The 26,206-nt window shown below is 40.4% G+C and overlaps 1 protein-coding gene across 1 annotated transcript in view; it reads right to left on the bottom strand.

Annotated features, from left to right (window-relative positions):
- Positions 1 to 26,206, bottom strand: part of LOC108580049 — a 190,395-nt gene that overhangs the window by 23,121 nt on the left and 141,068 nt on the right. Inside the window, exon 5 of the mRNA XM_017943712.1 lies at positions 14,626 to 14,869. Coding sequence (XP_017799201.1) covers positions 14,626 to 14,869 — 244 coding nt within the window. The remainder of the gene's footprint in view (positions 1 to 14,625; positions 14,870 to 26,206) is intronic.

Here is a 26,206-nt window from a genome sequence, read left to right as displayed (position 1 = left end):
CACGTGGAATAAGCCTCATTCTACGATGAGTTTCAGGTACAGAGAACGACGATGAAAAATTTACGTTACAAAGGGTTTTAACGCTTAGCCAACCGAACGGGGAGATCTCCCCGCTGTGAAGTAAGTCGCTGCATGATCGACCGGGGAGATCTCCCACTTTTCTCATAGCAACGCGTTGTCTTTTATCATGTTTTGTTAGGGCTTGCGTTGATCTTTCGACCGTCCAAGCGTTGCCGGTTTTTGCACGTGTGTGCCGACTAATGTACCAAGGCTACGAAGGACCAGTCTCTTAGAAGCACTAAGTTTTATTTGTGTAGTCTATGTTCTGACTTGTTTCGAGGTCTAGAGTCTATTCTGCCGGAGTCTCCGCGGTTTCCCTCGACGGAGACTCCCATGTTTCCTCTTCTAAAATCACCAATCAGTTTACTCCGGCGCATCGCAATCCATTTCGCCCTTAGCGCGTTATCTCAGGGTGGGGTGTACAATGACCGGAGAAAGTGTTCGGTGGACGGATGCGTGGGGATCCTGTGGAATCTCCGCTTTTCTAGGCTTCGTTAAAGTCAAGTGGCCCATCGACGTTGGCAAAAGTCGTGGGCCACTTTTCTATTTCTCCCTTCGGAGACTCCAGGATTTATGGCAGGGTCAGTGTCGCAGGCAACGAAATAAACACTTGTGGTGTTTTGAGGAAAGGATATTTGCCTGCGACGGCGACCACTTGACTCGCTGCCATGTTTACTTTTTCTTTTATCATAAGTCTGCCTTGAACTGGAGTTGTTCGTAATTCGTAAAATACCTTTTCTGCTTCTGTAGAACACAAACAGCGTACTGTCAGGCGTGGCGCGCGCGGTTTGCTAAGTGTTAAGTGAAAAATAGGGGAGAAATGATGTATAAAGGGGTCAGGTTGATAAGTTTGTGCGAGTAGAATGTTCAAAGCGAAATATCGAGTGTGATATCGAAGTTCCCAGTACAGAAGAACAGTGTCACAGCGTAGTTAGTGTCATTTCTATACAGATTGCCGGACACTGATAGCTCATATCGATCTCGTTAGATACCAGGCAACGTAACAAGCGTATCATATCCGTGTCAATGTTCCTGAATGCTACCACCTCCGTGAAATCGATATTCACTCACCAGGCAACAACACTCTATCTCCAATACGCTTTACTCCTGTTTGCTCCCTTTAATCCACCGCATATTCTCTTAAACACGATAAAAACCCGGTTTGAACGGAATCGAGGGGCCATTTTTGGTAGAAAACTGGCTGAATTCGATTGGAGAATAGAATTTCAAAGAGTCAGCGAATAGAAAATTTATTTCTATCTTCGTTTGTGGAATTAAAAAATCGATCTAAAAAATTTGTTATCGACGGAGCAAAATGGTACAATTAGATTGTAAAATGGAATTTCGAAAAATCTATTTAAATTTTCACAGAAACTGAAAATAAAATTTACCTCGATTTTCACTCGTAAAATTAAAATATCGACATTTAAAGAAATGATACAATTCGATTATAAAATAGAATTTCCAAAAATGTGGTTAATACTTCCCACACAATTCGATCGTGAAATAAAATTTCCAGAAGTCTATTTAAATCTTCTCAGATAGTGAAAATAAAATCTACATCTATCTTCGTCCACAGAATTCAAGAATCAATCTCGAAGAAGTAAAATTTTATTCGAATGCGCTGAGAACGATACCATTAATCGTCTTCGAAGGCTCATCCAGCATCGCTCTATCGCAGAAACGTGATTTCTCTCAGCTGTAATACGTCCTTCTATCCGATTATCGAGAAGAATCTCGAGGAATCAAAGAATCCATATTCCGTCCGGAGTTTCAATCCTCGAGAAACAGGCAACGGTCGTGGTCCCCTTCTTATTAGCGTTCTCGCTGCACCAAGACACGCTGACGAGAATAAATTTCCATATTTGCATTTTACCTCGACCGCCATCCTCTCCGTTTCAAATCCCTTACCTCGAGGTTGCTCGTAATTCCAGGTCGAAAGAAAAACAGTCTCGCTGGACTGGAGCTTACGTTACCGAGTTACTAATCGAACCAGATAGTTCTCCTTCTTTCACCTTACTTCTCTCTCCCCCAGCCCCCTTCCAGCCTTTTTATCTCCTCTCTATTTCCTTCACCTTTTTTCCCTCCGTTTTATTCCCATCGCTCTCTATCCCTATCCTCTCTTTACCTCTTCTCCATGCTCGTTCTTTCTCTCGACTTCGAAGCGAGCACAGAGCCCGGCCACCACTCTCCTTACTATTCTGGGATACCCTCGAAAGTGCAGCGGAGAACTCGCCTCGCATTGATAATGCCCAGGCTATATTCTAGCGATGGGCGAGCGCGGAGGATGCTCCAGGGAGAATTTCCAACGATGGATAGTGGGGTGAGAGAGAAAGGAAGAGAGAGAGGTGGATATCGGCCGTGAGACCACACCAAAATGGAAGAAACGACCGTCACAGGGATGAATATTAACTGAGACCTGTCGAGAACGATCGGGGGAACCTTTCACTGAATCTACTTTGCCGCCTGAAACTTTCTTTCGTGGATGCTTCTGTGCGTGCGGGTTGCAGTATGCAAGGAGTCTTTGGTTACTCTGCTTTTTTGGAAGTGGGAGAGTGTTTCTGAGAGTGTAAGCTTTGAGACAATTAAAATGCTTGCGAGGGAATAATATTTGTCGCCTGAATCATTCTTTCTCTGATTCTTCTGTGCCTGCGGGTTGCAGTATACAAGGAGTCTTTGGTTACTCTGCTTTTTTGGAAGTGGGAGAGTGTTTCTGAGAGCGGTAAGCTGATTTTGAGGCAATTAAAATGCTCGTGAGAGAATAATCGAGAGCTTTGAATCTAGAAAAATGACTATGCAAATGATAAATTTGATTATCCTTCGCGATAACTCTCTCATTTCACATCTTTATGCTTGCTACCTCTCAAAATACAGCGGTTTCATTTTGTCTAAGAAAGCTGAGCCTTTGAGTCATTGTTCGTCAGCGATCGATCCATATCGCTGAATGACTATTCGCGTAGGAGTATGGAGGGTGTATGACTGGACGTCGAAGTTTGAGGGTTCAGGCTTAAGGGAAAAGGGAGCTGGCCAGGCAAAGGACGACGCTTGTCCAACTGGAAAAAGTAATTCGCTAATGGCATCGCGCGTTGCGCAAACGCAGCCTGGTATTCTTCGAAGTGACGATGCCTTCCGGGAAAACCAGCCCACCCCTTAGAGTCTACCCAGATGTATCTGGCTCGTGATACCTCCTAGGGTAGATTCCACGGAGTTTCTGATTCTAATTGAAGTTCGGTGTCTTCTTGATCTCACATGGAGGGCTTCGAGACGCTAGACTTGCTTTCCAACGGATTTCGGTGTAGTAATTCATATTTTGAGATAGTGGAGTTAGAGATGATAGTAGAGATTCGTGTATTATACACTTAAAGTCGGGTAAAAGAGCTTTCGAACCTTCGGAATATTATTGAAGCAACTTTATATTGCACTGAAATTTTTTTTTATTGCTGAAATAGACATACTCGTAAGAAAGGAAATTGCAATTTAAGCTGGTCGTTTTGTAGTGCGGCTAGAATTTTTGAAGTAGCGTTAGATTTAAGGTAAAAAGTTCTTCAAAATGTAAGTAAAGTAACTCTCACTATTAAACGAACCTACTATTAACATATTCTTCAATCCCAAAGTTCACTTCAACCACCCCTTTATTATCACTAACATAATTTCTTATATCATCTTAAATCAATCATTCCGTTGAAGTCGATGAACCCACGTGTACATTCCCATATCAATTCCCTTTGAGGACGCTGAACAAATCAATTCTCTTTGCAAAATTCACAGATTATTCCTTTGAGGTCAATGAACCCACATACAGGTACATTCCCACATCAATTCTCTTTAAGAAAGACGAACCCACATACACGTAGTTAACTTAAAAAGAAAGATTAAACTATCACTAAAGAATGAAACAAGAACGATCTCCCAAAACCTATCTCCTCCAATTCACCCAACTCCCTCGTCCTCCCATCGTCCCTCCCGAAGCAAAAACTCCCCAAATCTCCCACCCGAAGTTCAAACAACCCCTATCTCCCTCCTGAAAATCAATCACATTAAAACAACCTCCCCATAAATCGCTACAGAAGAGAAAAAAAGCCCTCGTCCCCTGAAAAAACAGGCTTCCTGTGCTGAAGCTGCGCGAACAAAGAGAGTAGGGAAGAAAAGCCCCTGCAGACAGGGGAGAGAACGTTAAAGTTCGAACGCGAGAGTTTACCGGATCCGGTTCGTTTCGTTCTCAGGACTGTGTGTCGTCGTCGACGTCTTGCGATGGCATAAAGGGGAGGTTCGATTTCCGGCCTGAGAACGGAGACACACCCACGCGCACACACACACAGAGTGAGAGAGAGAGGCGAAGGAACACGCGACAGTCCTTTAACGGTACGTTTACGCTCCTTTTACTGCAGAGTAATGGTATTGGCAATCTTCTAGGCAGGCGACGCCAGAATCTACGGTTCGTCGCGTCGCGGCTCCTTTTATCGCGCCCTTCTGACGGACGCCGCGCCGCGGCTCGACCATCAAATCCTCCTTGTAATCGAGAGGAGCCACGCGTAAATCAGCCACGACACGCCGGTACTCGTACGGATGAGTCAGCGTGCTCGTAAACGAGTCACCCTAACTTCGATCACGCCCTTTCCCTCTCGCTCCACGACGACGATGCTTGACGAGCTCCTCTCGAGCACCTCGCGGGATTGAGACATCAGACTCGTTTCCGAGGCCTCCAGTGAGATGGTTTTTGAGTTATTGATTTCGGACTGCGTGGCCGTCAAACGCGAACGAGGGGAAAATTTGAGGCTCTTATATAGAGTACTATTGTGGGGTAAAGGAGTAAAGAATGTACAGAGAAGGGAGAATTGAGCAGAGTACTGTGTAACAAATGTACAGGGTATCTGCAGTTGTGGAATTATGGGAAAGAGAACGATTCTTCGTAAAAAAATAAGTCGAACGTGAAAAATAATGTTTCTGGGTTGCTATGATGTTGTAATTGTGAAAGGAAGAAGGGGATTTATCGACTCAAGATTTTATGATGTTAATCATTCCACGTTACAACAATCTTCAAATTAATCTTTCAGAAACGAATTAGATATGCAATAGTGGGGAGAGGGTGAAAATTGGTAAACTTTGGAAAATTGTGTGAAACAATTGGGAAATTGTGTGAAACATTTGGGGAAAGTGGGAAAATTGGGTGAAACATTTGGGAAAAGTGGGAAAATTGGGTGAAACATTTGGGGAAATTGGGTGAAGCAATTGGGAAATTTGGGGAAACGATTGGGAAAGTTGGGGAAACAATTGGGAAATTTGGGAAATTGGGTGAATCAATTGCGAAAAAGGTGAATCCTCAACCAAAAGTAAGTCGAAAATACAGAATAGTGTTTCTGTAATGTCGACTATAAAAAGAAAAAAAGAGATTTATCCATAAAATATCAAATGTACATTCCGAAATCCATTCTAATGACTTCACTCAACCATTACTCCCCGAATACTCAAAATTTCCCAATATTAATCATTCCACGTTACCGCAAACTCCGAATTAATCTCTGAGGAACCAATTAACCCCAGCGTTATCAATTTTTCACCGAAACTCGCCATGGAAACGATTCAATTTCTCGCGGTACACGATCCAGGGTGCCGGTTTATTTCCGTAGAAGGGTTTCAGGGCGCATTCATTCTCCACACTGCGAGCGTTCCAAAATCCTTAAGCGTCCAGGATGAGCCATTAATCAGAGAAAGGAAGCGGAACGGTTCTCTGGATCTTGTTAACAGCGTGTAAGATTGATACCAACGGCGATCTGGATTTATATTAATTATACCTTGTTGAATCGATCCAAGATTACTCTTCGGTCGAAAATGGATCTAGTGAGAAAAGCTGTGGTAATGATAACAGGGGTGAAAAAGTCGATGATTCTCGAAATATGAGAAACGAGATAGAATTACACAGTGTGGCGAGGTTAAAACGTTTCGATGATGAGATTTTCAAGAAATATGATCCATCGGCGAACGTCAGAACGGATGTCACAGATTTCCGCAATATTTCAGCGAGGATTTCTCTCAAGGCTAACGCCGGACGAGCGCGAGGATGAACGTCCGTGACTCTGAAACGTTATTACCAACGAGAATAGCGTGATTCATGCCCCGGAGTTTGCTCGTGCCAGGATAATGGCCGTTTTCGGGATAATTTTGCTTATTCGGTGGTTTCACGGATAATAATTGCTGATATTGTTATTGCAACGGGGCAAATAAATGACATTCAAAGGGGCAATTTGCTTTTTAATTTCCCTGGCGGCTGTTCTGCGGTAAAATTGTTGAGGGGTTGAAATGTTGAAAGAGACTTTAACTACTGAGATCTTTTGAAGTTAAGGTGAGCAACTCTATTGCTAGAAATTTATTAAATATACTATATTTATGAAACGTTAAGCAGCAATCATGTGCTTTGGTACTGAAATTGGAAAAATTGAAAAAGAGTGGATTTAATTACTGGTACTGAAATTGGAAAAATTTTTAAAAGTGAAGTAATCATTTATACTGAATTGGAAAAATTTTTTAAAAATGGATTGATCGCTGATACTATAATGTGAAAAATGGAATTAATCACTGGTACTAAAGTGTGAAAAATTGAAGGAAAATTGGATTAATTACTGATACTAAAACTGGAAAAATTGAAGGAAAATGGAATTAATCACTGATACTAAAATGTGAAAAATTGAAAAAAAATGGAATTAATCACTGGTATTAAAATTGGAAAAATTGGAGGAAAATGGAATTAATCACTGGTACTAAAGTGTGCAAAATTGAAGGAAAATTGGATTAATCACTGATACTAAAATGTGAAAAATTGTAGGAAAATTGAATTAACCACTGGTCCTAAAATTGGAAAAATTGAAGGAAAATTGGATTAACCACTGGTCCTAAAATTGGAAAAATAGCTTCAGCTTCTGAAGGACTCGATGAATTTCAATGTTCACTCACGAAAACTATCAGAGGACTAATTCGAAGTACAATACGTACACAGTACTGCAAGAAATGGAAAATTCATTTATTCTCCGGAGTGAATGGAGCGCCGATTTATAGTTTTTTTCATTTGCGAGGAGAATCAAGGGGGGAAAAAAGGAAAGGAGAGAGTTGATCGAGGAATATTTCTGCAATTTGAACTGCAATGTAGACACCGAGCTATTTCCTTCGTTCGTGAAATTGGTGGCTCACTTGCCTTTCGCCTCCAGCGAAGCCCTGAGCACCATTAATCAATGGGGAATTCAGCAATTAACGCTCTGCTTTTATTAACGTGCCACTCTAACCTGCGCCCATGCCATCGAGCCGATATACCCGCGCGTTATACAGGGTGTCCCCGGTTTTTTCCCAGCGAAAACCTTTGGCGGCTGCCGGTGGCGACGGAATTTCACGAATTTTCCTTGAAAATTCTTCGTGAGTCTTCCCTCCAGTTCATAATCAGTCCTTTATCACAGTTTTTACTATCCCAACATCGTCATTAGGTCAATTGTACGCTGCATCTATTTTCGCTAAATTTATTTATTCGATGAATTTCAAATTTTGAAAATTCTTCGCGAGTCTTCCCTCGAGTTCGTAATCAGTCCTTTATCACAGTTTTTACTATCCTGAAATCGTCATTAGGTCAATTGTACGCTGCATCTATTTTCGCTAAATTTATTTATTCGACGAATTAGCAATTTTGAAAATTATTCATAATTAGTATAACATAAAATATATGTATCTATAACTTTGAGATTTTATATCACTTGCAGGAAGTTTGGAAGAAGTTCAATTGAAGATTTCACGTTTAAAGAAATTCAATTACATTTGACTTAAAAAATAAAAATAAATTTCGCCGGATATTTTGGACTTTCAAAGAAATCTCTGCGAAAAGTAATGGAAGATTGGCTAAATAGTGGTTGAGAATACAAGAAAATAAAAGTTTAATTCAGAAGACCTCAGAAATTCAATTGAAACGTTAAAAATTTCAAGCTGAAATACACTATTTGGCCCACACTCACTTTTCCATTTCTACATTCGCGAATTCTCCAACAGGTTCATTAATTTCGAAACACCCAGTACACACACTCGTAGCCGTAAAACCACCGACGCATACTCGGGTGCACACGCGTAATTACGCACGCTGTGCTAGGCACTCGCGGCTAGCTACGCTCATTTTATATACGAAATTTTATCGAGTCGCCGCCCGGTGGCTTGGACGCGACGAAGCCTCGCATTTCCTCGCTTTTTTATCCACCTTTCCAACGTTCCTTTCTCCCCTCTGTTCCTCGATCACCGCGGTTTTCCCGGGGACCAATCACCAGACCGCAAATTCCTTTTTCCAATTTTAATCCGCCGCCAATAGCCGGCACAGCCGGCAGAAAAGGGACGAGATCTCGCGATCTCCGCGCGACAAACCAGCGTGAAATTGTCTTCATTAGTCGGCCACCGTGAAATTCCGCGCGTGCCGCTTCTGGTGTTCTTTTTTTTTTTCCACTTTCTAATTTTCAACGGGAGAGCGAGACCGAGAGGGATTGTAAGATTAGCCGCGAAATTAGGTGCTTGGACAATTATTCTTTTAAATTGGAGAAGTATTTTTTTGTGAAAGTGGAAGGTTTTTCTTTAGAATTCTCGCAGAGGTCGAGATCTTGAGAATTAGCTTTTCAATTGTGGTGTTTTGTGAAATTTGTTGTGAAATAGGGAATTATGTAACAATGGGAATTATTGTGATATTTGTGATGAAATTAGCAGCGAAGTTAGATTCTTGGACAATTATTCTTTTAAATTGGAGAAGTATGTTTTTGCGAAAGTGGAAGGTTCCTTTTTAGAATTCTGAGGGAGTTGTTCCTTCGAGGTTGAAATCTTGAAAATTAGCTTGTCAATTGTCGAAATTTGTTGTAAAATAGAGAAGGTATTTTAATAATGCGATTTATTGTGATATTTGTGTTAAAATTTGGTATAAAAGGACGAAGCTATTCCTGTGGAATCTTAGTACTGAAAGTTACAATATGTGCTATACCTCTGGAATTCTAATATTAAACATTATATTTCCCATTTATGGGGTGAAGCTGCATGATGGAAATTACAACATTTTCGAAATTTTGTAACCTATCTCAAAATGTAGGAGAGTAAAAGCATTCTCTGAGGGATCCAAGTAGTTTGTCAATGATTATGCTGAATAATGGAGTTAAATAAGTGAATAGAAATTGTCTCTAAACTAACTATCGAGGTGAGACAAAATCAAAGAAAATTTTTCAATTGTAGCAAACAAAATTGTAAAATATTTTTTATATTGGTAAAATGGTATTCGGCTGTTTTAAAGCAATAAATTATTTCCAAATATCTCATATGCACTGAATTGTAAGAAATATATCTTACATACAGATACTAGGCAAAAATTACAGTAGTAAAAACACAGTATTATCAGACAAGTGAGACAAAATTTCACTGATTCGTGTTTAAAAGTGATTCTAAATAAAACAAATCTGTGCTATTTTATTCCTAACTATTCAAGAGGTATCTCTATATATAAGGCATAAATTACAGTGGTAAAAGCACAGTATTATCAGACAAGTGAAACAAAATTTAACTGATTTGTTTTTAGTAGTAGTTCTCAGTAAAAATATTCAGTGCCTTTTTATTTACATAAGACAAATTCCAGTAGTAAACACCCAATGTAATCAGACAAGTGAAACAAAATTTGACTGATTCGTGATTGGGAGAAATCCTCAATGAGAATATTCTATACCATTTTATTCGTATAAGAAATAAATTACAGTAGTAAACACCGAATATTATCAGACAAGTGAGACAAAATTTGACTGATTCGTGTTTAAAAGTGATTCTAAATAAAACAAATCTGTGCTATTTTATTCCTAACTATTCAAGAGGTATCTCTATATATAAGGCATAAATTACAGTAGTAAAAGCACAGTTTTATCAGACAAGTGAAACAAAATTTGACTGATTTGTTTTTAGTAGTAGTTCTCAGTAAAAATATTCAGTGCCTTTTTATTTACATAAGACAAATTCCAGTAGTAAACACCCAATGTAATCAGACAAGTGAAACAAAATTTGACTGATTCGTGATTGGGAGAAATCCTCAATGAGAATATTCTATACCATTTTATTCGTATAAGAAATAAATTACAGTAGTAAACACCGAATATTATCAGACAAGTGGAACAAAATGCAACTGATTCGAAATAAAAATATCTCAGGCCGCGTTATTCATAGCTACCCAAGAGATATTGCTAATGAAACTTGAATACGTGTACAATGGGAGTAGAGATGCAGCCATGGGATCCCATTTCCAGTAACAGGCTAACGGCTTTGCTTTTCCAGCTGGAACAATCGAGCCCTTCTTGGCGACTGGCTGATACCGCGTTGCAACAGCCACATAACTGTCACCGGGCTGGCGTGATTCACATGAAAGATCGCGCGTGACTCAACGCATCTGTACACCCATAAATGCTATCGTTACTGCTGTTAAGCTTCGTTACGTTCATCCCGCGATACAACTTTTTCCACCGCTATTCTTCCCTTTATTCTTCGCTGCTTAACGGAGTTGAACTGAGCCAAATTTGATGCGTTCAAGTCGTTTGCTGATGTAGCCTTTTACTACCACCTTTCCATTCAGCGGAATAAATTACGAGATTTAGCTTAGCTTGGATTATTTCGACGGGGTTGTGTCTTCTCGTTTCTAGCAATTTCATAAATTGTCTGTGAGAGTTCTGAACCTCTTTCACGGGCCGGTTCATTACTGGGGATACTTAAAAAGAGACGCGAATCGGTATCACCGAGTCCTCAGATTTTTGATAAAAATAGTGTCGCGAATTTGAAAAGATAAGAAATCGAATATTATTAAAAATCGCGTGAGAGTGATAGAATGTCTGCGTGCTCAGTCTAAACAGAGCTGTGACGCCCAAAATACGAATGACACTTAAAAAGAGACGCGAATCGGTATCACCGAGTCCTCAGATTTTTGATAAAAATAGTGTCGCAGACTCGAAAAGATAAAATATCGAATACTTCGATATTATTAAAAATCGCGTGAGATATTATTGGATATTATCCAAAATACGAATTTGCATAAAAATTCGCAGTCTACTGATTACTTACGCAGTCTGCCGAATTTCTGACCGGAAGATTTCAGAGTTTGCGAGCGAAAGTCGAAAACGAGAACAGCGATACTACCATCGTTGTTACACTGTAATCATTTAAATATATTATTCTCGTCATAGATTTTCTATTCTCTATTCCTGTAGATTCTCCATTACTCAACGAAGTGTTCAAAATTACACACGTCAAACGTGTCAATTTATCATTTATCATTTTCGATCCATTTCACAGTATACCCTGTCAGCAATATGTTGAAACACCCAGCAAAAATCCCAATTATCCACCTAATCGTACTTTCCCACGAGAGAACCCTTTAACAGATGAATATTTCAGGTCTAGTAATTAGCGAGGATTTACTGAAAGGGGAGGATCTAACTGGTGTTCCCAGGCAACACGTGTCCACGTCTGTCTACGCGTGTTTAACAATGATAAACTGCTAGCTGATCATCGCGGAGAGGAAACGCGTTATCAATCACACTTCGTTTACTATAGCTTGCCACTTTTATCGTCGTCCGTCTACCGGTAGAAGTCAGAAGATTCAATAAATCCTCTCTCGAGACCTTGTAATTTCCTTATTGCACCGCTTCGATAAATCGTTCACGACACTACCTCTCGCGACCGGCGAGCTTCCTATCGATTCACAGCTGAACTTTCACAAAGCGTTTCGTCTAACTGCGTTATTTCGAATATCTGAGGAGTTACTTTTGCTGGTTCGAGTTTCAGGACAAATTCTGGACTGCATATGTGCCAGATCGTGGTAAGCACTCGTTTGAATGATCTACGCTCGTTGGGAATAAACGATGGACAAGGATCGAGAATTCACGAATATTCGCCACTCGTTAAATAACGCAGTTACTTCATTAACGAAGCCAATAACGAGGTATTTTATGCGTTCGCCCCTTTGGAGTATTTTCACCTGGAGGATTCGTGGTTAAATCATGGGTATCTTTAATTATTTCGTGAATTTTCCGAGGAGAGTTTTGGTATTGGTGAAATGAAAATTCTCGTGGAATGAACGAAATTAGAAAATACTTGCGAGGCTTTTTATTCGTTCCGAATGGCAGAGGTAATTTGAAGTTTTGCTCACTGATGAAATTAAAATTCTCGAGACAATGGAGAAGTTGGGGATATTTTGTGGGATTTTTTATTAATATTAAACAGCAACGATTATTTGAAACTACTGTTATGAAAATAAGAAGAAAGTCAATTTAGGGAACTAGATTCAATTTTTTGAAAATGTGATTCTGAATTCAAATTAAGTTATTCCTGAAAATTAGAAAAGAGTGGGTTTATGAAGGGATATTAAAAAATTGCGAATATTGCTTTTCCAAAATTTTCACATTTCCTTCACAAAGTTTCTACACTATAAATTAGAAGTTTCTCGGAATATCTCGGAAAAAGCCTGAATTTGAATCCAAATTAAATTATTCTTCAAAATTAAGAACGTGTGGCTTCATGATGGAATGTTAAAATTCTAAATATTGTTTTTCCCTTATTTTCACATTTTCTCGCACAAAGTGCATTAGAAATTTCCGGTTAAATATGCCAAAATATCTCAGAAGGGAGCGTAAATTTGAATTAAAATTAAATTATTCTTCAAAGTTAAAGAAGAGTAGCTTGATGAAAGAATATTAAAAATTTCCAAATATTGTTTTTCCCTTCTTTTCACACTTTCTCGTACAAAATTTGCACAAAGTGCATTAGAAATTTCCGGTTAAACATGCCGAAACATCTCAAAAAGGGGCAGTTTCGTAAAAAAATATGAAACGATGCAATTCTTACTTTTCCAAAATTTCCGCCAAATGCATTAAAAGTTTCATCTCAGAAAAGTCGAGAAATTCCCGCAAATGTCCAACTCAAATCACGATACAGGCGGTTACACGAGCGACAACCCTTTCCCCGCCATGTTTTCCAGGGTTACACCCGTGGAATCGGCGGCCAGTGAGCCGGAAGGAAGATAAAATCCGGCGATTTCTGTGCGCCTCGTTAGATCTGAACGGCGCAATTAACAACGTCGATCCGGTCGATCGCGTTTGGACGCCCAAAGACGCCGGAGACTCGTGTCCCATTCGCGCTCCATTTAAAAATTTCCCTCGTCGATATTTAAAGGGGAGAACACAGACACGCAGGAAAATTAGCCAATTTCTCTTCTGAATTTCCTTCTTCTCCATCCCGCTCTTCTTCTTCATCGAGGAAATTCAGATCTGGTTATCCGACCGTCTTTCTCTCGCCCTCTGTGTATTGACGAGTCCAGTTGCCAGCATAGGACAATTTAGATCCAGTCGACCGATAAATGCCGCGCGATTGAATAACGGCTTGATTAAACGCGATTCCATTTCTGATAATTCCACGACTCCTCCGCTCCCGCGGAATTTTCCTCGCGATGAAACCGAGGAAACGGAAAGGTGTCTCTGTTAATACTGCGATTTTTAGCCAATTGTCGAAAATATGGGGTGAATTGAGTGTTTGAGAGTTATTGAGCTACTGTGTTTCTTTTGAGATGATGAAGGGAATGATTTATCTTTTTATCTACTTTTGTGATTGCTTCTCACAGGTAATGTAAATTTTTTGAATTCTTGTTCCTCTTTGTCAATAGGAATGATTTCAAAGAATGAGCTACATTCCAAAGCACAGAAATTTAAAATTTTCATTCCTTTCTGTCAATGAGAATAATTTCAACGAATTACCAACATTCCAAAGTATCATAAAAATTTGAAATTCACATTCCTCTTCGTCAATAAGAATGATTTCAAAGAATGAGCTACATTCCAAAGCACAGAAATTGAAAATTCTCATTCCTTTTGTCAATGAAAATAATTTCCATGAAATTCCACAGAAATTTAGAATTCTCATTCCTCTTCGTCAATAGGAATGATTTCAAAGAATGAGCTACATTCCAAAGCACAGAAATTTAAAATTCTCATTCCTTTCTGTCAATGAGAATAATTTCAACGAATTACCAACATTCCAAAGTATCACAAAAATGAAAAGCTCTCATTCCTCTTCGTCAATAGGAATGATTTCAAAGAATGAGCTACATTCCAAAGCACAGAAATTTAAAATTCTCATTCCTTTTGTCAATGAGAATAATTTCCACGAAATTCCACTGAAATTTAGAATTCTCATTCCTCTTTGTCAATAGGAATGATTTCAAAGAATGAACGACATTCCAAAGTATCACAAAAATGAAAAGCTCTCATTCCTCTTCGTCACTAGGAATGATTTCAAATAGCGAGCGACATTCCAAAGTATCACAAAAATGAAAAGCTCTCATTCCTCTTCGTCACTAGGAATGATTTCAAAGAAAGAGCTACATCCTTGAAAAAAATGAAAAATTCTCATTCCTCTTCGTCAATGAGAATAATTCCAACGAATCCCCGATATTATCCCAGAAGCATAAAAACTAAAAATTCTAAAGTGTAATTCCGAAGAAATACCCACATTCCAAAGTATCACAAAAATCACAAATCTACTCACGATGTCCTCGCGGCGGAGATTCGCCAGTGATGGAGGCGATGCGCGGTGCGTCCTCGGTGATGTCGATGTCAGCGGACTTCCGGTATACGTCCGCTATGGAGACTGTGCAACGAAGATGAAGCCGTCCGCTTTGAAACATGTCGTTCGTCACTTTGAAGTCTATGGTAGATTTCGACACCTGAGAGCCGTCGTCCTGTGGGATGGCCAAGTGTCTGGTCCTGTACACCATACTGTCATTCGCGATCTGCAATAAAATCCACACGGAAAGGAACCGTTTAAATCCTCATTTTATACCTGTCCAAGAGAAATCTGCAACAGGTTTCGCTTCTTTTTTTATTCTTTCAATTTCCAAAAAATACCGTCCACGGGGAAGAGTCGAACAATTCGCAATATGCAACCAGCGGTCGAAAAATGTATCCGTACGTGGTTCAATTAAATCAGACCGTGAGAGCGTATTTAATCCTTTCAACGAGAAAATTGTTTGCTCCTTTCCCTTCTTTTTTCTTTTTTTTTTCTATCCACTCGTCGCGAAGTGGGACCATGCATTGTGTTATTTTCTCTCTCTCTCACGTTGCAGTGCCACGGAAGATTTAATTACAAAATTACTTTCACTAGGGTACACGAGGCACACGGAATATTTGCGCGTTAACAATGCAAGAAAACAAGTGTGCATGTCAAACAAATATTTAGCTGGCAGAAAATGAAACAGATTAATTCTGAAACGGCCTGTTCTATATATACATCACCGGAACAGCCCCGCGTATAAAGCATGAATTATTATACTGCGTTCACGTTTGCTACAGCGAGGAACGCGACAAATGCTTTCCCGTGCTCGAAAACTGGACCGAAATTATCCGTGGTATTCACCTACCGTCTTTACGAATATCATCTTGTTCAGACTCTCGGAGTATCGTTTTATGCGTTAATAAAAACGTCGCGTATTTTTAGTCAACGTTAAATTCGCTTTACCGTTAATCCTCCTCCGTTCTTCAGAAGAAAAATCAGGGTTGATTAGGATTTTAAATTTTCACGAGAGGAGCAAGGATGAATATAATAATAACTATTGTTGATGCAAGATAATGTAATAATTGTAAATATATAAAAAAGTTAACTGGTAATAGTGTAATAGTGTAGCAATAAATAAATGAAATGTGTCTGTAAAATATACCTAACTTCCAGCATAATTCTCCAGAATAACCTAACTTCGTCTGGAATTTTTACTATACTATTAAACTACCCTCGGTATACATGCATTAACCGACATTGTTACAATTTATACAACTTCTAAAAAAAAAAATACAATTTATGAGAAAATGCGAATTTAAAACGATACCGAATCTGTTATTAATTTTTCATTCATTTGGGGCTGATATTACAGGAGTCAATAGCAATTTATTTTATTTAGACTAATTAATGTAATAAAGTTTCTTTCAGAAAAATTCTTGAATCTACCACTAATTTTTTAAAAATTTGAAATTAATGTTATAGAGGTCATTAGTGATTTGTTTTATTTGTACATTATTGCGATCAAATTTCTTCTAGAAAAATTCTTGAATCACCGTTAATTTTTTAAAAATTACAGTTAATGTTATAGGGATCAACAGTAATTTATTTTATTTGCAGGTTAGTGTAATAAAATTTCTTTCAGAGAAATTCTTTAATCTAGCATTAATTTTTTAAAAATGCTAATTTATTTTATTCGCAGATTAGAAAAATTCTGGTCTCCCTAGCAATGCACATTGGCCTGAAATTTTTATTTAAAAGTGAACCTCAAATATTTACCATCCAACACTCAACGTTCACCTAATACAGAATTTATTACCGTGTCCATTGAAACTTCTCTCGTCGACACTCTTCTACACCCCGAGCCAACATAACCGAAGATAACCACCATTCCTCGACCACTTGATCGCCTAACATTCCCACCGAGCCGCCCTACCATCACAACCGAGCCACGAAACATTATCCTCCAACTAATACACCGTTCAAACTGTTACTCCCCCGGTTTATTGCATCACTATCCCTCTCCTTTTAACGTCTCCCCGGACAAACACATCCATCGATCGTGCCTCGAACCTTCCCCCCTTGGTCAATTCAATTTCCACGGCAGCATCGAAGATGGCGCCTGCAGATTTCCCTCGGTTCGCCACGAGAACAGAGATTCGTCTCTGCTTCGTTTCTCCTAAAGATATTACGTAGTTTCGTTGCTCTTAAGGTAAATGAACGAGCAGAGGGAGACAGCGAACCTTTCCTCCTCCTCCCTCTTCTTCTTCTTCTTCCTCCTCCTCCCTCTTCTTCTCTCCGAAGCGTAAGAAAGAAGAAGAAGACGAAGAAAGGAATGGAGACGAGACGGTGGAGAAGAGTCGCTCGGCGTTATTACTTCGGGGAACAAACGAGGCTGTGCATTAAGTCCGCGGACTTACGATGACTACGCGGCCTCTCTCTTCATAAAACATAATGCATAAAGCTCGTGCCTTGTCGCGTACCGCCGCCTCCTTATCGCTCGCCAACCTTTTGCAAACGGGATGATCCCGCAACGACGTTGTATCGACGCGTCGGGGATGGTTCGAAACAGGGTTTTTCCAGACGGGGACACGTCGACACGCTGATTTTTATTAAGATCGAGCGCGATGCTCGATGTCGAGGGGGATGCAAGCTCCGCGGTTAATGGCGATGGAGAACGTAGATTTTGCGGAGGCGATGGATTCGCATATCTCGTAGATACTGGTTTCTCAGACAGTTCAAGGGATGAGCCAGCGAGCTGAGGGGATTTTAGGGTGTCGCTCGCGGGACGAGTGCGTGGAAGTTGCTGGTAAACGAGATTTCAGGATTCGTGGTTTACTGTGATGGTTGTGGGAGGATTGAGAAGTGTTTCGAGAAGAATTGTGGAGAATTGAGAAGTGCTTGGGAAATGCGCAGACTTGAGGTCTTTGAGATTCGATCGGTGTTCGAGGTAACTGAGCTTTTGTGGCCGGAGCTTTTGAGAGTTGAACTCTGAGATTGCAACTTCGAAACTTAAACTTTTGAGAGTTGAATTTTCGAGGCTGGAGCTTTTGAAAGTTGAACTTTTGAGAGCGGAACTTCTGAGGCCGGAGCTTTTGAAGATTGAACTTTCGAGGCTGGAACTTTCGAGACTGGAGCTTTTGAGAATTGAACTTTCGGAGTTGAACTTCCGATGATGTAGCTTTTGAGAGCTAATCTTTCGAGGCTGGAGCATTTGAGAGTTGAACCTTTGAGGCTTGAGCTTTTGAGCGAGTTTAGTGTTATTGAATTCAGATTTGTATCAACTTTTGAGGCACCTGAGTTCTCTTTATTCGAGACTTTTGGAGGAAATACGAAGCTTTTGAGTTCCTCAGATTTTGAGGTATTCCATTGTCTCCTTGGAGTACATTTTATGAACTTTAATATTTTCCATGAAACTTGGAGCTTTGACAATTTTGAAACGAATTAACATGTTTCAATGACGTTGGATGTAATAAACCATCAAGCATAGGTTTCGAGTACCCGATATTTTGAGCAATCGCGGCCTTTAATCATGCCCACTAACAGCCACGCTTTTAAGCCTGTGTGATTCTTCCATCGGAAGGTGGGCCGCTTTGCGGTGGAAAATGAGGTGCAATCACCGTGGCGGCGATCTGCTCGAGAATATTTCGATCACGCGACACTTCTCATTAATTTCGCCGGTCAAATATAATTAACCCGATATCCGGTCTACGTATTTCCATTAGGCAGCCATCGACGAGGGATCATTCCAGATTTATCGAGCCCCACTCGATGACGCACCGATGCTCCAAACGAGAAATTTCCAAACTCTGCCCCGATATCTTCGTAAAATCTCTCTCTCTCTCTCTGTCTCCCTGAAAAACACTGTTTTCACGATTTGCGTCACATTGGTGGGAACTTTACGAGCTTGTTACACGGCCCTCCCCTGCTCGTGGAATTTCCACGCGTCGTTGTAAATTCACCCGAGTTTTGTCGCTTTCTCGAAAATTCCGCGCCGCGTAACGTACAGCTCCAACGCGAAATTCCTGTCGCGAATCTTCTGGACAGAATCTAGAACGTGTTCTCCTCACGCGAAACGAAAGTTTACGATCTTCACCTATTACTGCTTCCATTTTGAACGAAAAGGGAGCGGAACATTTAACAATCTCCCCGGTTCCTCGCTCGGGAGGACTGAATACAGTCTGAGTTGGAAATTGTGGACTCTCAAGGTCACTCGGCAGCTTCTTCCCCCTCCAGAATTTAATCGCGACAGACTGTACAATTACAGAGTGAGATGGACTGGATGTATAAATAGTGAAACACTGTTTTTCGTCAATTTTTGGAAGAATTATTCTGATACAATCTTAACTTTACTGTTATCTCAATTGAATGTCAACGGTAAAAGGGAGATGGATCGAATGTGTAAATAATGAAACGCTGTTTTTCACAAATTTTTAGAAGAATTATTCTGACAGTCTTATTTTAATTTTACTGTGGTCTCAGCTGAAGATCAACAATAAGAGATAGAGATGAATCGAATGTATGAATAACGAAACGCTGTTTTTCCCAAATTTTTCCAATAATTCAACTACCCTATCTTCACTTCAACTTCACCATTATCTTACCCGAAGATCAACAATATAGAGACAAACTGTGCCATATTCAGGAATCCGCGACGTACTCAGATATTCATCGCGAGAAATATTCATACTTTCCAGGAACCTTCAATCCCGCCGGAGTGAAACTTACGCAAAATAAACTCCATCAATTCGAAAAGACGGCGGATGAAAGTAAGGGAAGAAGAAACCGGAAGAAGTGGAAAACCTCTTGGAAAATTCAGTTCGACGTTCTTTAACCGGGTTTCCACTTCGATAACTCGAAACTTCGGGCTCAACACACCACGGCTACACCATCCTGACTAGTCGTGCTCGAAAATTGCAACGCACAATGACAGTGTGGCGCTCGAGGAGCGGATGACGCGTTTATCGGCTTTCTGTCCGACGTCTCCACGGGAAGAAGCCTCTAACGAGCGACGGTTTTCGCGACAGCCCGACAAATCCGTGACACGGACACCTCTCGATAATACCTTTTCGATGACCGTGGGTTTGCCTCCTCGAGGAACCTTTCGCCTCGTCTCGTCTCGTCGCCCGAATTTACGAGCTTCCGAATTCCGGAGATTTGTCGAAGGCGACTCGGTCGATGTTTCAACGGTGGTTGCTAGCAGAGGAGGGTTGGAGCGTGGCAAGCAAACCGGAAGAATTGGCGGCGAGAAAATATGAGCGGGAAGTTGACTAGGAATCCCCCCCCTCTTTGGCAGAGGATCAACTTCCCGCTCGATGACTCTGCTAGAGTGTTTGCTCGAAAGCCAGTTGATTCGGGAGAAATGGCGTTGTACCAGCTATGCGACGCGAGGAGAGGCTCCTCGAGCGGAAAAATTTAGAGAAACGGCGCTTCGAGGAGTTGATGGATTTTTAGATTGTGCAGTTTCGGAGAAGTGAATTTTAAAGTCATTGCAATGTGTGTTGGATGTGAATTGAGGGTTTCTGTGGGTGATGGAGGATTGGGGAGATTTTGGAAGAGAAGACGATGGCTTTGGTGGATCTATAATTTTCGAGGAATGATACTTTTATTGCGATGTACTGTCTTCAGAACTTTTGTTCCATTATTGATCCAATTTTATGTTATTAATTTTTCGAGAGAGGATTCTGTGGCTATTTTAAGAAATTGAAATTTTTGAAACAGAGGAGAAAAAGAAGAATAATTTTTAAAATATTGAAATTGAAATTTTTTGAATCCCAAATTGCTTGAAAGACCTTTTGGCAAGTTCTAGGAATTTAAATTTGCAGAATACGGAAGAAAAAGAAAAGTAATTTCTGAAATACTGAAACTTTAGAAATTTCTAAAAATTGTCAAGTTTTTAGGAATTCAGTTTCTTCAGAAATCCTTTAGAAATTTCTGATATTGGCAAATTTTTAGAAATCCTTCTGGCAATTTTTAGAAATTGAAATTCATAGAGTAGAGAAGAAAAGGAGAAGAACTCGTGGAATAGAGAAGAAAAACAGAAGAATTTGTAGAATACAGTAGAGTAGAGAATAAAAGGAGAAAAAATTTCCAAAACTTGCCAAATTTTTAGAAATCCAATCGTTTAGAAAATCCTTTTTCACAAAACTTCGACTAACCGCTGCTCTCAAACTACAGCTCTCACTCTACCCAAGAATTACCACTATTCTACTCGATACTTCACCGTTAAATTCCACAAAAGAAATCCCAAGCTCCCAAGATTCAAGCGAAAGTAGCCAAAGAAAAATACACCTCGATTAATCATCCTTATCTCAACCGCTACTTTCTTCTCCCTATTAAACATTCTCCCCTGCACATCGATTAAGGATTAACCAACAATATTCCAAGCGACCGTTTCCAGAAATTCGAACGCTCTCTTACGCGTGAAAAATCGAAGAGAGAAGAAAGAAAGGACGAGAGGCATGGGAGCAATAATAACTTCGAACAGGGAAGATGCAATTAAGCTTCATCCAACACCACTCTCCCAGTCTGCGAAAGCTTTTAAGTTCCAATATCGGCGAGAGTCGGCTCGTGTATTCATCCATGCAAACACGCGCACACACGCACATTTTTTCAACATCATACCCAACCTATACTGTGCGCACACGAAGGGAAGAATCGATGGAAAACGATTTTCTAAGCCAGTGACCGGGTTGCAGCGTGGAGAGCTAACCACCGGTTGATAAGCCTGCATTTTCTCGACGTGCCAGCCTCCATCTTGATCTTCGAGTTCTCTCCCTCCTCTACGCCATTCTTCTGCTCGAGCTGACGCGCGTTCGACAACTTTTCCAAGCCTCCACGTCGATATTCCCCCGCGAGATATCTGCTTACAGTTCGCTCGAGAAGACTTAAAACTCTGGATCGTATTAAAAGTTGCATCGTACCGACCCCGACTACTCGGATAAATTCTCCGGGAATTCGCCATCTTTTTGGCGGATCCAGCGCTAAGCTTCCGAGATGGTTCTCAACGATCTCTCTCTCTCTCTCTCTCTGTAATTTCAATGGCGAGGCAAAGCGACGTGTCGATCGAATTCCAAGTGTTTATATTCTTGTGAATTTTATGCATGGGTTTGGGTGTGTATTAATGCGAGAACAGTTGAGTTTTCATGGTGCATTGTTAGTGGGTGCAGGTGGAATTAGGTTAGCGCGTGAAATGGATTTTGGTCGGAGAAATCCTTGGGTTGCACAGCTGCACAGCAGTTTTGTGTGCAACGAGGATTTGGCGGAACGGATTATTGGATAAATATTGGAGTTGTCGAATGATTTCGAAGTAAGGTACCGGTGATTTGTGGGTTGGAGGGCTGTCTTTGACTTTCGATTAGAGGATCGATCGGTGGATTCTGCTACGATCGAGACCGTGACCTCGTTTCCTGTAGTGTGGTTAGAGGTATTTGTACTGTAGGTTAAATAAGGTAGTTCTGGTTTGCGTTAAGATTGATTAATTCGACTGTAGATTTCTTTGGTCTGCTGTGTTGCAAAAGAAAGTGGTAGAAAATTTATGGTTCATCTTAGAATTCTAGGAGTTCCAAGAAATTAGGAAAGAATTATTGACCGAAGCAGATAAAGAAGAATTGCAAGCTGCACACTTCAAAAAATCGTAATTCTAAATAAATAAAGGAAATGTAAAAACTGGAAGCTGCATTTAAAAAAAATCATAATTTCTACAGAAATGAACGTAACGTAAAGAAAATTTTAATTAGAAATAATTCTACGAGTTCCAAGAAATTAGGGAAACATAATTATTTGCAAAAGCAGGTAAAGAAAAATTGCAAGCTGCAGACTTTAAAAAATCATAATTCTAAATAAACAAATGCAACGTAAAAATTGGAAATTGCAGACTAAAAAATCGTAATTTCCAAATAAATAAACGAAACGTAAAAATTGGAAGCTGCAGAATTCAAAAAATCGTAGTTTCTAAATAAGTGAATAAAATGTGAAAATTGGAAGCCTATTTCATAGGTAAAAGTCTGTACGTTCGTCGTAAGTGCTTTCCGTATTAAAAAGAGCTTCTCACATTCACGCAGAGTAATCCGAAAGCGTATTCTAATCCAATCTAAATTAACTCCAGCTCGGGGACTACTAAACCCTGATAAACTAACTTTAATTTCAATCATAATCGCGCGCAAGCACTCGCCGGTCTGAAAAGAAGCCCCGCGTGGAGCACGAGCAACTCCCGAAAATCTGGCATTTTCCCCGAAAACAACTGCTCTCCCCGGAGCAACTCGTGGAACGAGGCAGAAACGAGGCAAGGGTCTGCGAGGACATTAAGAGAAGGTTGCCGACAATGGGGCACAGGAAAAGGGGTGAAACGGAGGAGGACGGTTAGGTTAGGGGAGGGTTGGGGTAACTGGGTGACGCGCGTGTCAGCCTCGACTAGGGCAGGTGGAAGCCGAAAATGGCAGGGCGAAATTGCCGGCTCTCGCCGCTGCACTTTCCACCCGCCATTGTTACCGGCTGGACACGCGAATTTTCGGTCACGCTTACGGACGCCCTTTTCTCCCCCTCTCTCTCTCTGTTTCTCTCCTTCACTCTGTCTTTAGCTTGCTCTCTTTCTCCCTCTCTGTTTCCCTTCTTCACTTCCTTTCTGTGTTCTTCTCTCCTTCTCTTTTCTTCTTTCTCTCTCTCTCTCTGTCTCTTCTATTTATCTCCCTCACTTCCTTTCTCTCTTCTCCTTCCTCTATCCCCCTTATTTTCTCGCTTTCTGCTCTCTTTCTCCTTTTCTCTCACCGATTCTCTTTCTCTCCTATTTGTCTCCCCTACTTCCTTTGATCTCTGCTTCTTCGATCCCTCATATTCTCCCGCTTTCTGCTCTCTTTTTCCGTTGCTTGCACCGATTTTCTCTCTTCCCTTCTCTCTCGCTTTGTCTCTCTTCTCCCTCGTTCCTTCTCTGTCGCTCATTCTCGTCTTCTCTCTCTCATTACCACGTTCGTTCTCCCTCCGTGGTCCCGGTTTTCGCGCGACGAGAAACTAAATCGCCGGCCGCTTCCAATTCCCGTTGCCGCGCGTTAATTATAACCGATCCGGCCCCATAAAGCGGCCGAATTTATTTCCCGAGGCCGTCCAGCCCGGGAAAATTATTTCGTCAAATAAATCTCGAACGGTGGTCGGGGCTATCGACGCGCGGAAACGCGCGGCCACTCGCGAGGTGTGAGGGGAAAAGATGAAAGAGGTGTTATGGCGGTTCGTTAATAGGACCGAGTGTCCAGAAATCTTGGAATTTGTGGCTCTATTCAATTACAACGGGAAAACATTTAAATTTAACGAAAATACACAGGAAAATTTACCAATGCACTCGTCGTTGTCAATGGAACAAATGCACGTCACTTTCTGACAAACAGGATATCACAGAGGAAGGACGTACATTTGTCAGAAGAGAGGAGAGGTAAAAGCAAGAGGACGAAGAGCCAGAGGGCAGGAACGTGTTTAGAGGTCGTCGAATTCCGGGGAAAGTTCGCGATCGAAGCACTCAAAGATGCTGCAGCCCGAGGCTTAAATGGACCGCGATGTCGCGAGCAAAAGGATGTTATTTACTCGACTTTAGTCAGGACTCTCGTTAGCTGAGTATCCTCCTTCCCTCTTCCACCAACGCGGCGAATGTTTCTCGTTGTTCGAATTCTGTCGCGTTCGTTTAATGCTAGCTCGTAACAGTGTCGTCTATTGCTGCCGCCTTTCGAACAGTTGCTCGAGAAGATTCTCCTGGAGTCGAGTTTAAACCGGGTGTTTAACCTTTGACAGGCTTTTGTTCGCGAGTTATTCCAAACAGTTTGGATCATCGAATGGAGACAATCTGATAAGAAGTGATTTCCTCGGGGAATTCGGAGAAATTAGAGTAATTAAGGTAGCGACGCTGGTTTCGAGCGCGAGATTTAGGGAAGCGAGGATTTTGAGGAGAATCAATTTTTTGGAAATTTGGGATTTCTGTTTTTTCTCTACCGTGGATGGAAAAATTAGAGGATCATTCCTCATTTTCACAGAATTAAAATAGAATAGTTCATCTGAAAGAAGAAGGTTTCAGGGGGAATAAATTTTTTAGAAATCTGGAAATTCAGAACTCCTTGAATTCTTTTCCACTGTTGATTAAAAAGTCACAGAAGATCATCTCTCATTTTCTCAGAATTAAAATAGTATCGCTCTTCTCGAACACCAAACTGAAAGAAGCATTTTAGGGAAGAATAAATTTTCTAAAAATTTGGAAATTCAGAACTCTTCTAATTTTTCTCCACTGTCGTTGAAAAAATCACAGAAGATCGTCCCCCATTTTCACAGAATTCAAATAATAGGCATAGTTCATCTCGAACCGAAAATTAAAAGAAACATTTCAGGAGTGAATAAATTTTTCAGAAATTTCAAAATCACAGAAAACCTTCCTAGTAAACACGAGTAATTCTTCATATCGAACCGCCATTTTTGCGAACCACTTCACGATTTAACCATCGATACGATCCCATCCAATTCCCCCTCTTCCTCTCTTCTCTATCTTCGACGCGTTCGATCCGGGTTTTGTTTTTCAATCAGCACACTCGTGTTGTAACTACCTGGTCATTTCACATTTCAGCGACGAACGGAGCTTTTCGGTACACGAGCGCAGCGACGGGAATGAAATTTATCGAGATCTACCGAGATATATATCCGGCCAATCGATGTTTCGGCTACGAGAGAGTGGCTCACGGTAGCCTTGTATGCAAATAAATCGTTATTCCGCGGTATTTGTTAAATCAACCAAATTATTCCGTTAAATCGCTACGCCGCCGTGGCTCGACGCGTTTAACCGATCACTGATGGCCTTGGTTGAGTTATGCCCTCGATCGTCCGCTCGAACATACGATCGAAACGGCAGAGACTCTGCTTGAGAATAATTTTTTTTTTTCGGGAAATTATAATCGAAATACCGTGGCAAAATTAAACGCGGTAAAACATGGAAGATATTAGTGAAAATAGAAGAAACGTGTTTGAAGCTTTAACAAATTTTTTGGTAAATCCTTTATCACTCGAATCTAGCGAAATAAAAGGAATTATTGTTTATTCGTGAGGCATCTGAATTGCAAATTCATCAGGAAACATTGGCAGATTTAATATTGGTGTATGTTAATATATAGTGCCAAACTTTTGGCTCACACTGTATATCACTCCATACAAAATAACATTACTTTAGAGTAAATTAAATTACTATTCCAAATCCACAAAGAATCCTAAGCAAATTCAACATTTCTGTAAATTACTAAATAGTACCAAACTTTTGGCTCACACTGTATATCACTCCATACAAAATAACATTACTTTAGAATAAATTAAATTACTATTCCAAATCCACAAAGAATCCTAAGCAAATTCAACATTTCTGTAAGTTAATAAATAGTACCAAACTTTTGGCTCACACTGTATATTGCTCCATATAGAATAACGTTCCTTTAGAATAAATTAAAATATTATTCCAAATCTACAAAGAATCCTAAGCAAATTCAACATTTCTGTAAATTACTAAATAGTACCAAACTTTTGGCTCACACTGTATGTTGCTCCATACAAAATAACATTACTT

The sequence above is a fragment of the Habropoda laboriosa genome, unplaced genomic scaffold, assembly GCF_001263275.1.
Source record: "Habropoda laboriosa isolate 0110345459 unplaced genomic scaffold, ASM126327v1 scaffold23, whole genome shotgun sequence".
NCBI classification, from domain to species: domain Eukaryota; kingdom Metazoa; phylum Arthropoda; class Insecta; order Hymenoptera; family Apidae; genus Habropoda; species Habropoda laboriosa.
Note: the sequence above shows the minus strand (reverse complement) of the source record. Positions and strands in the feature narration are given on the sequence as shown.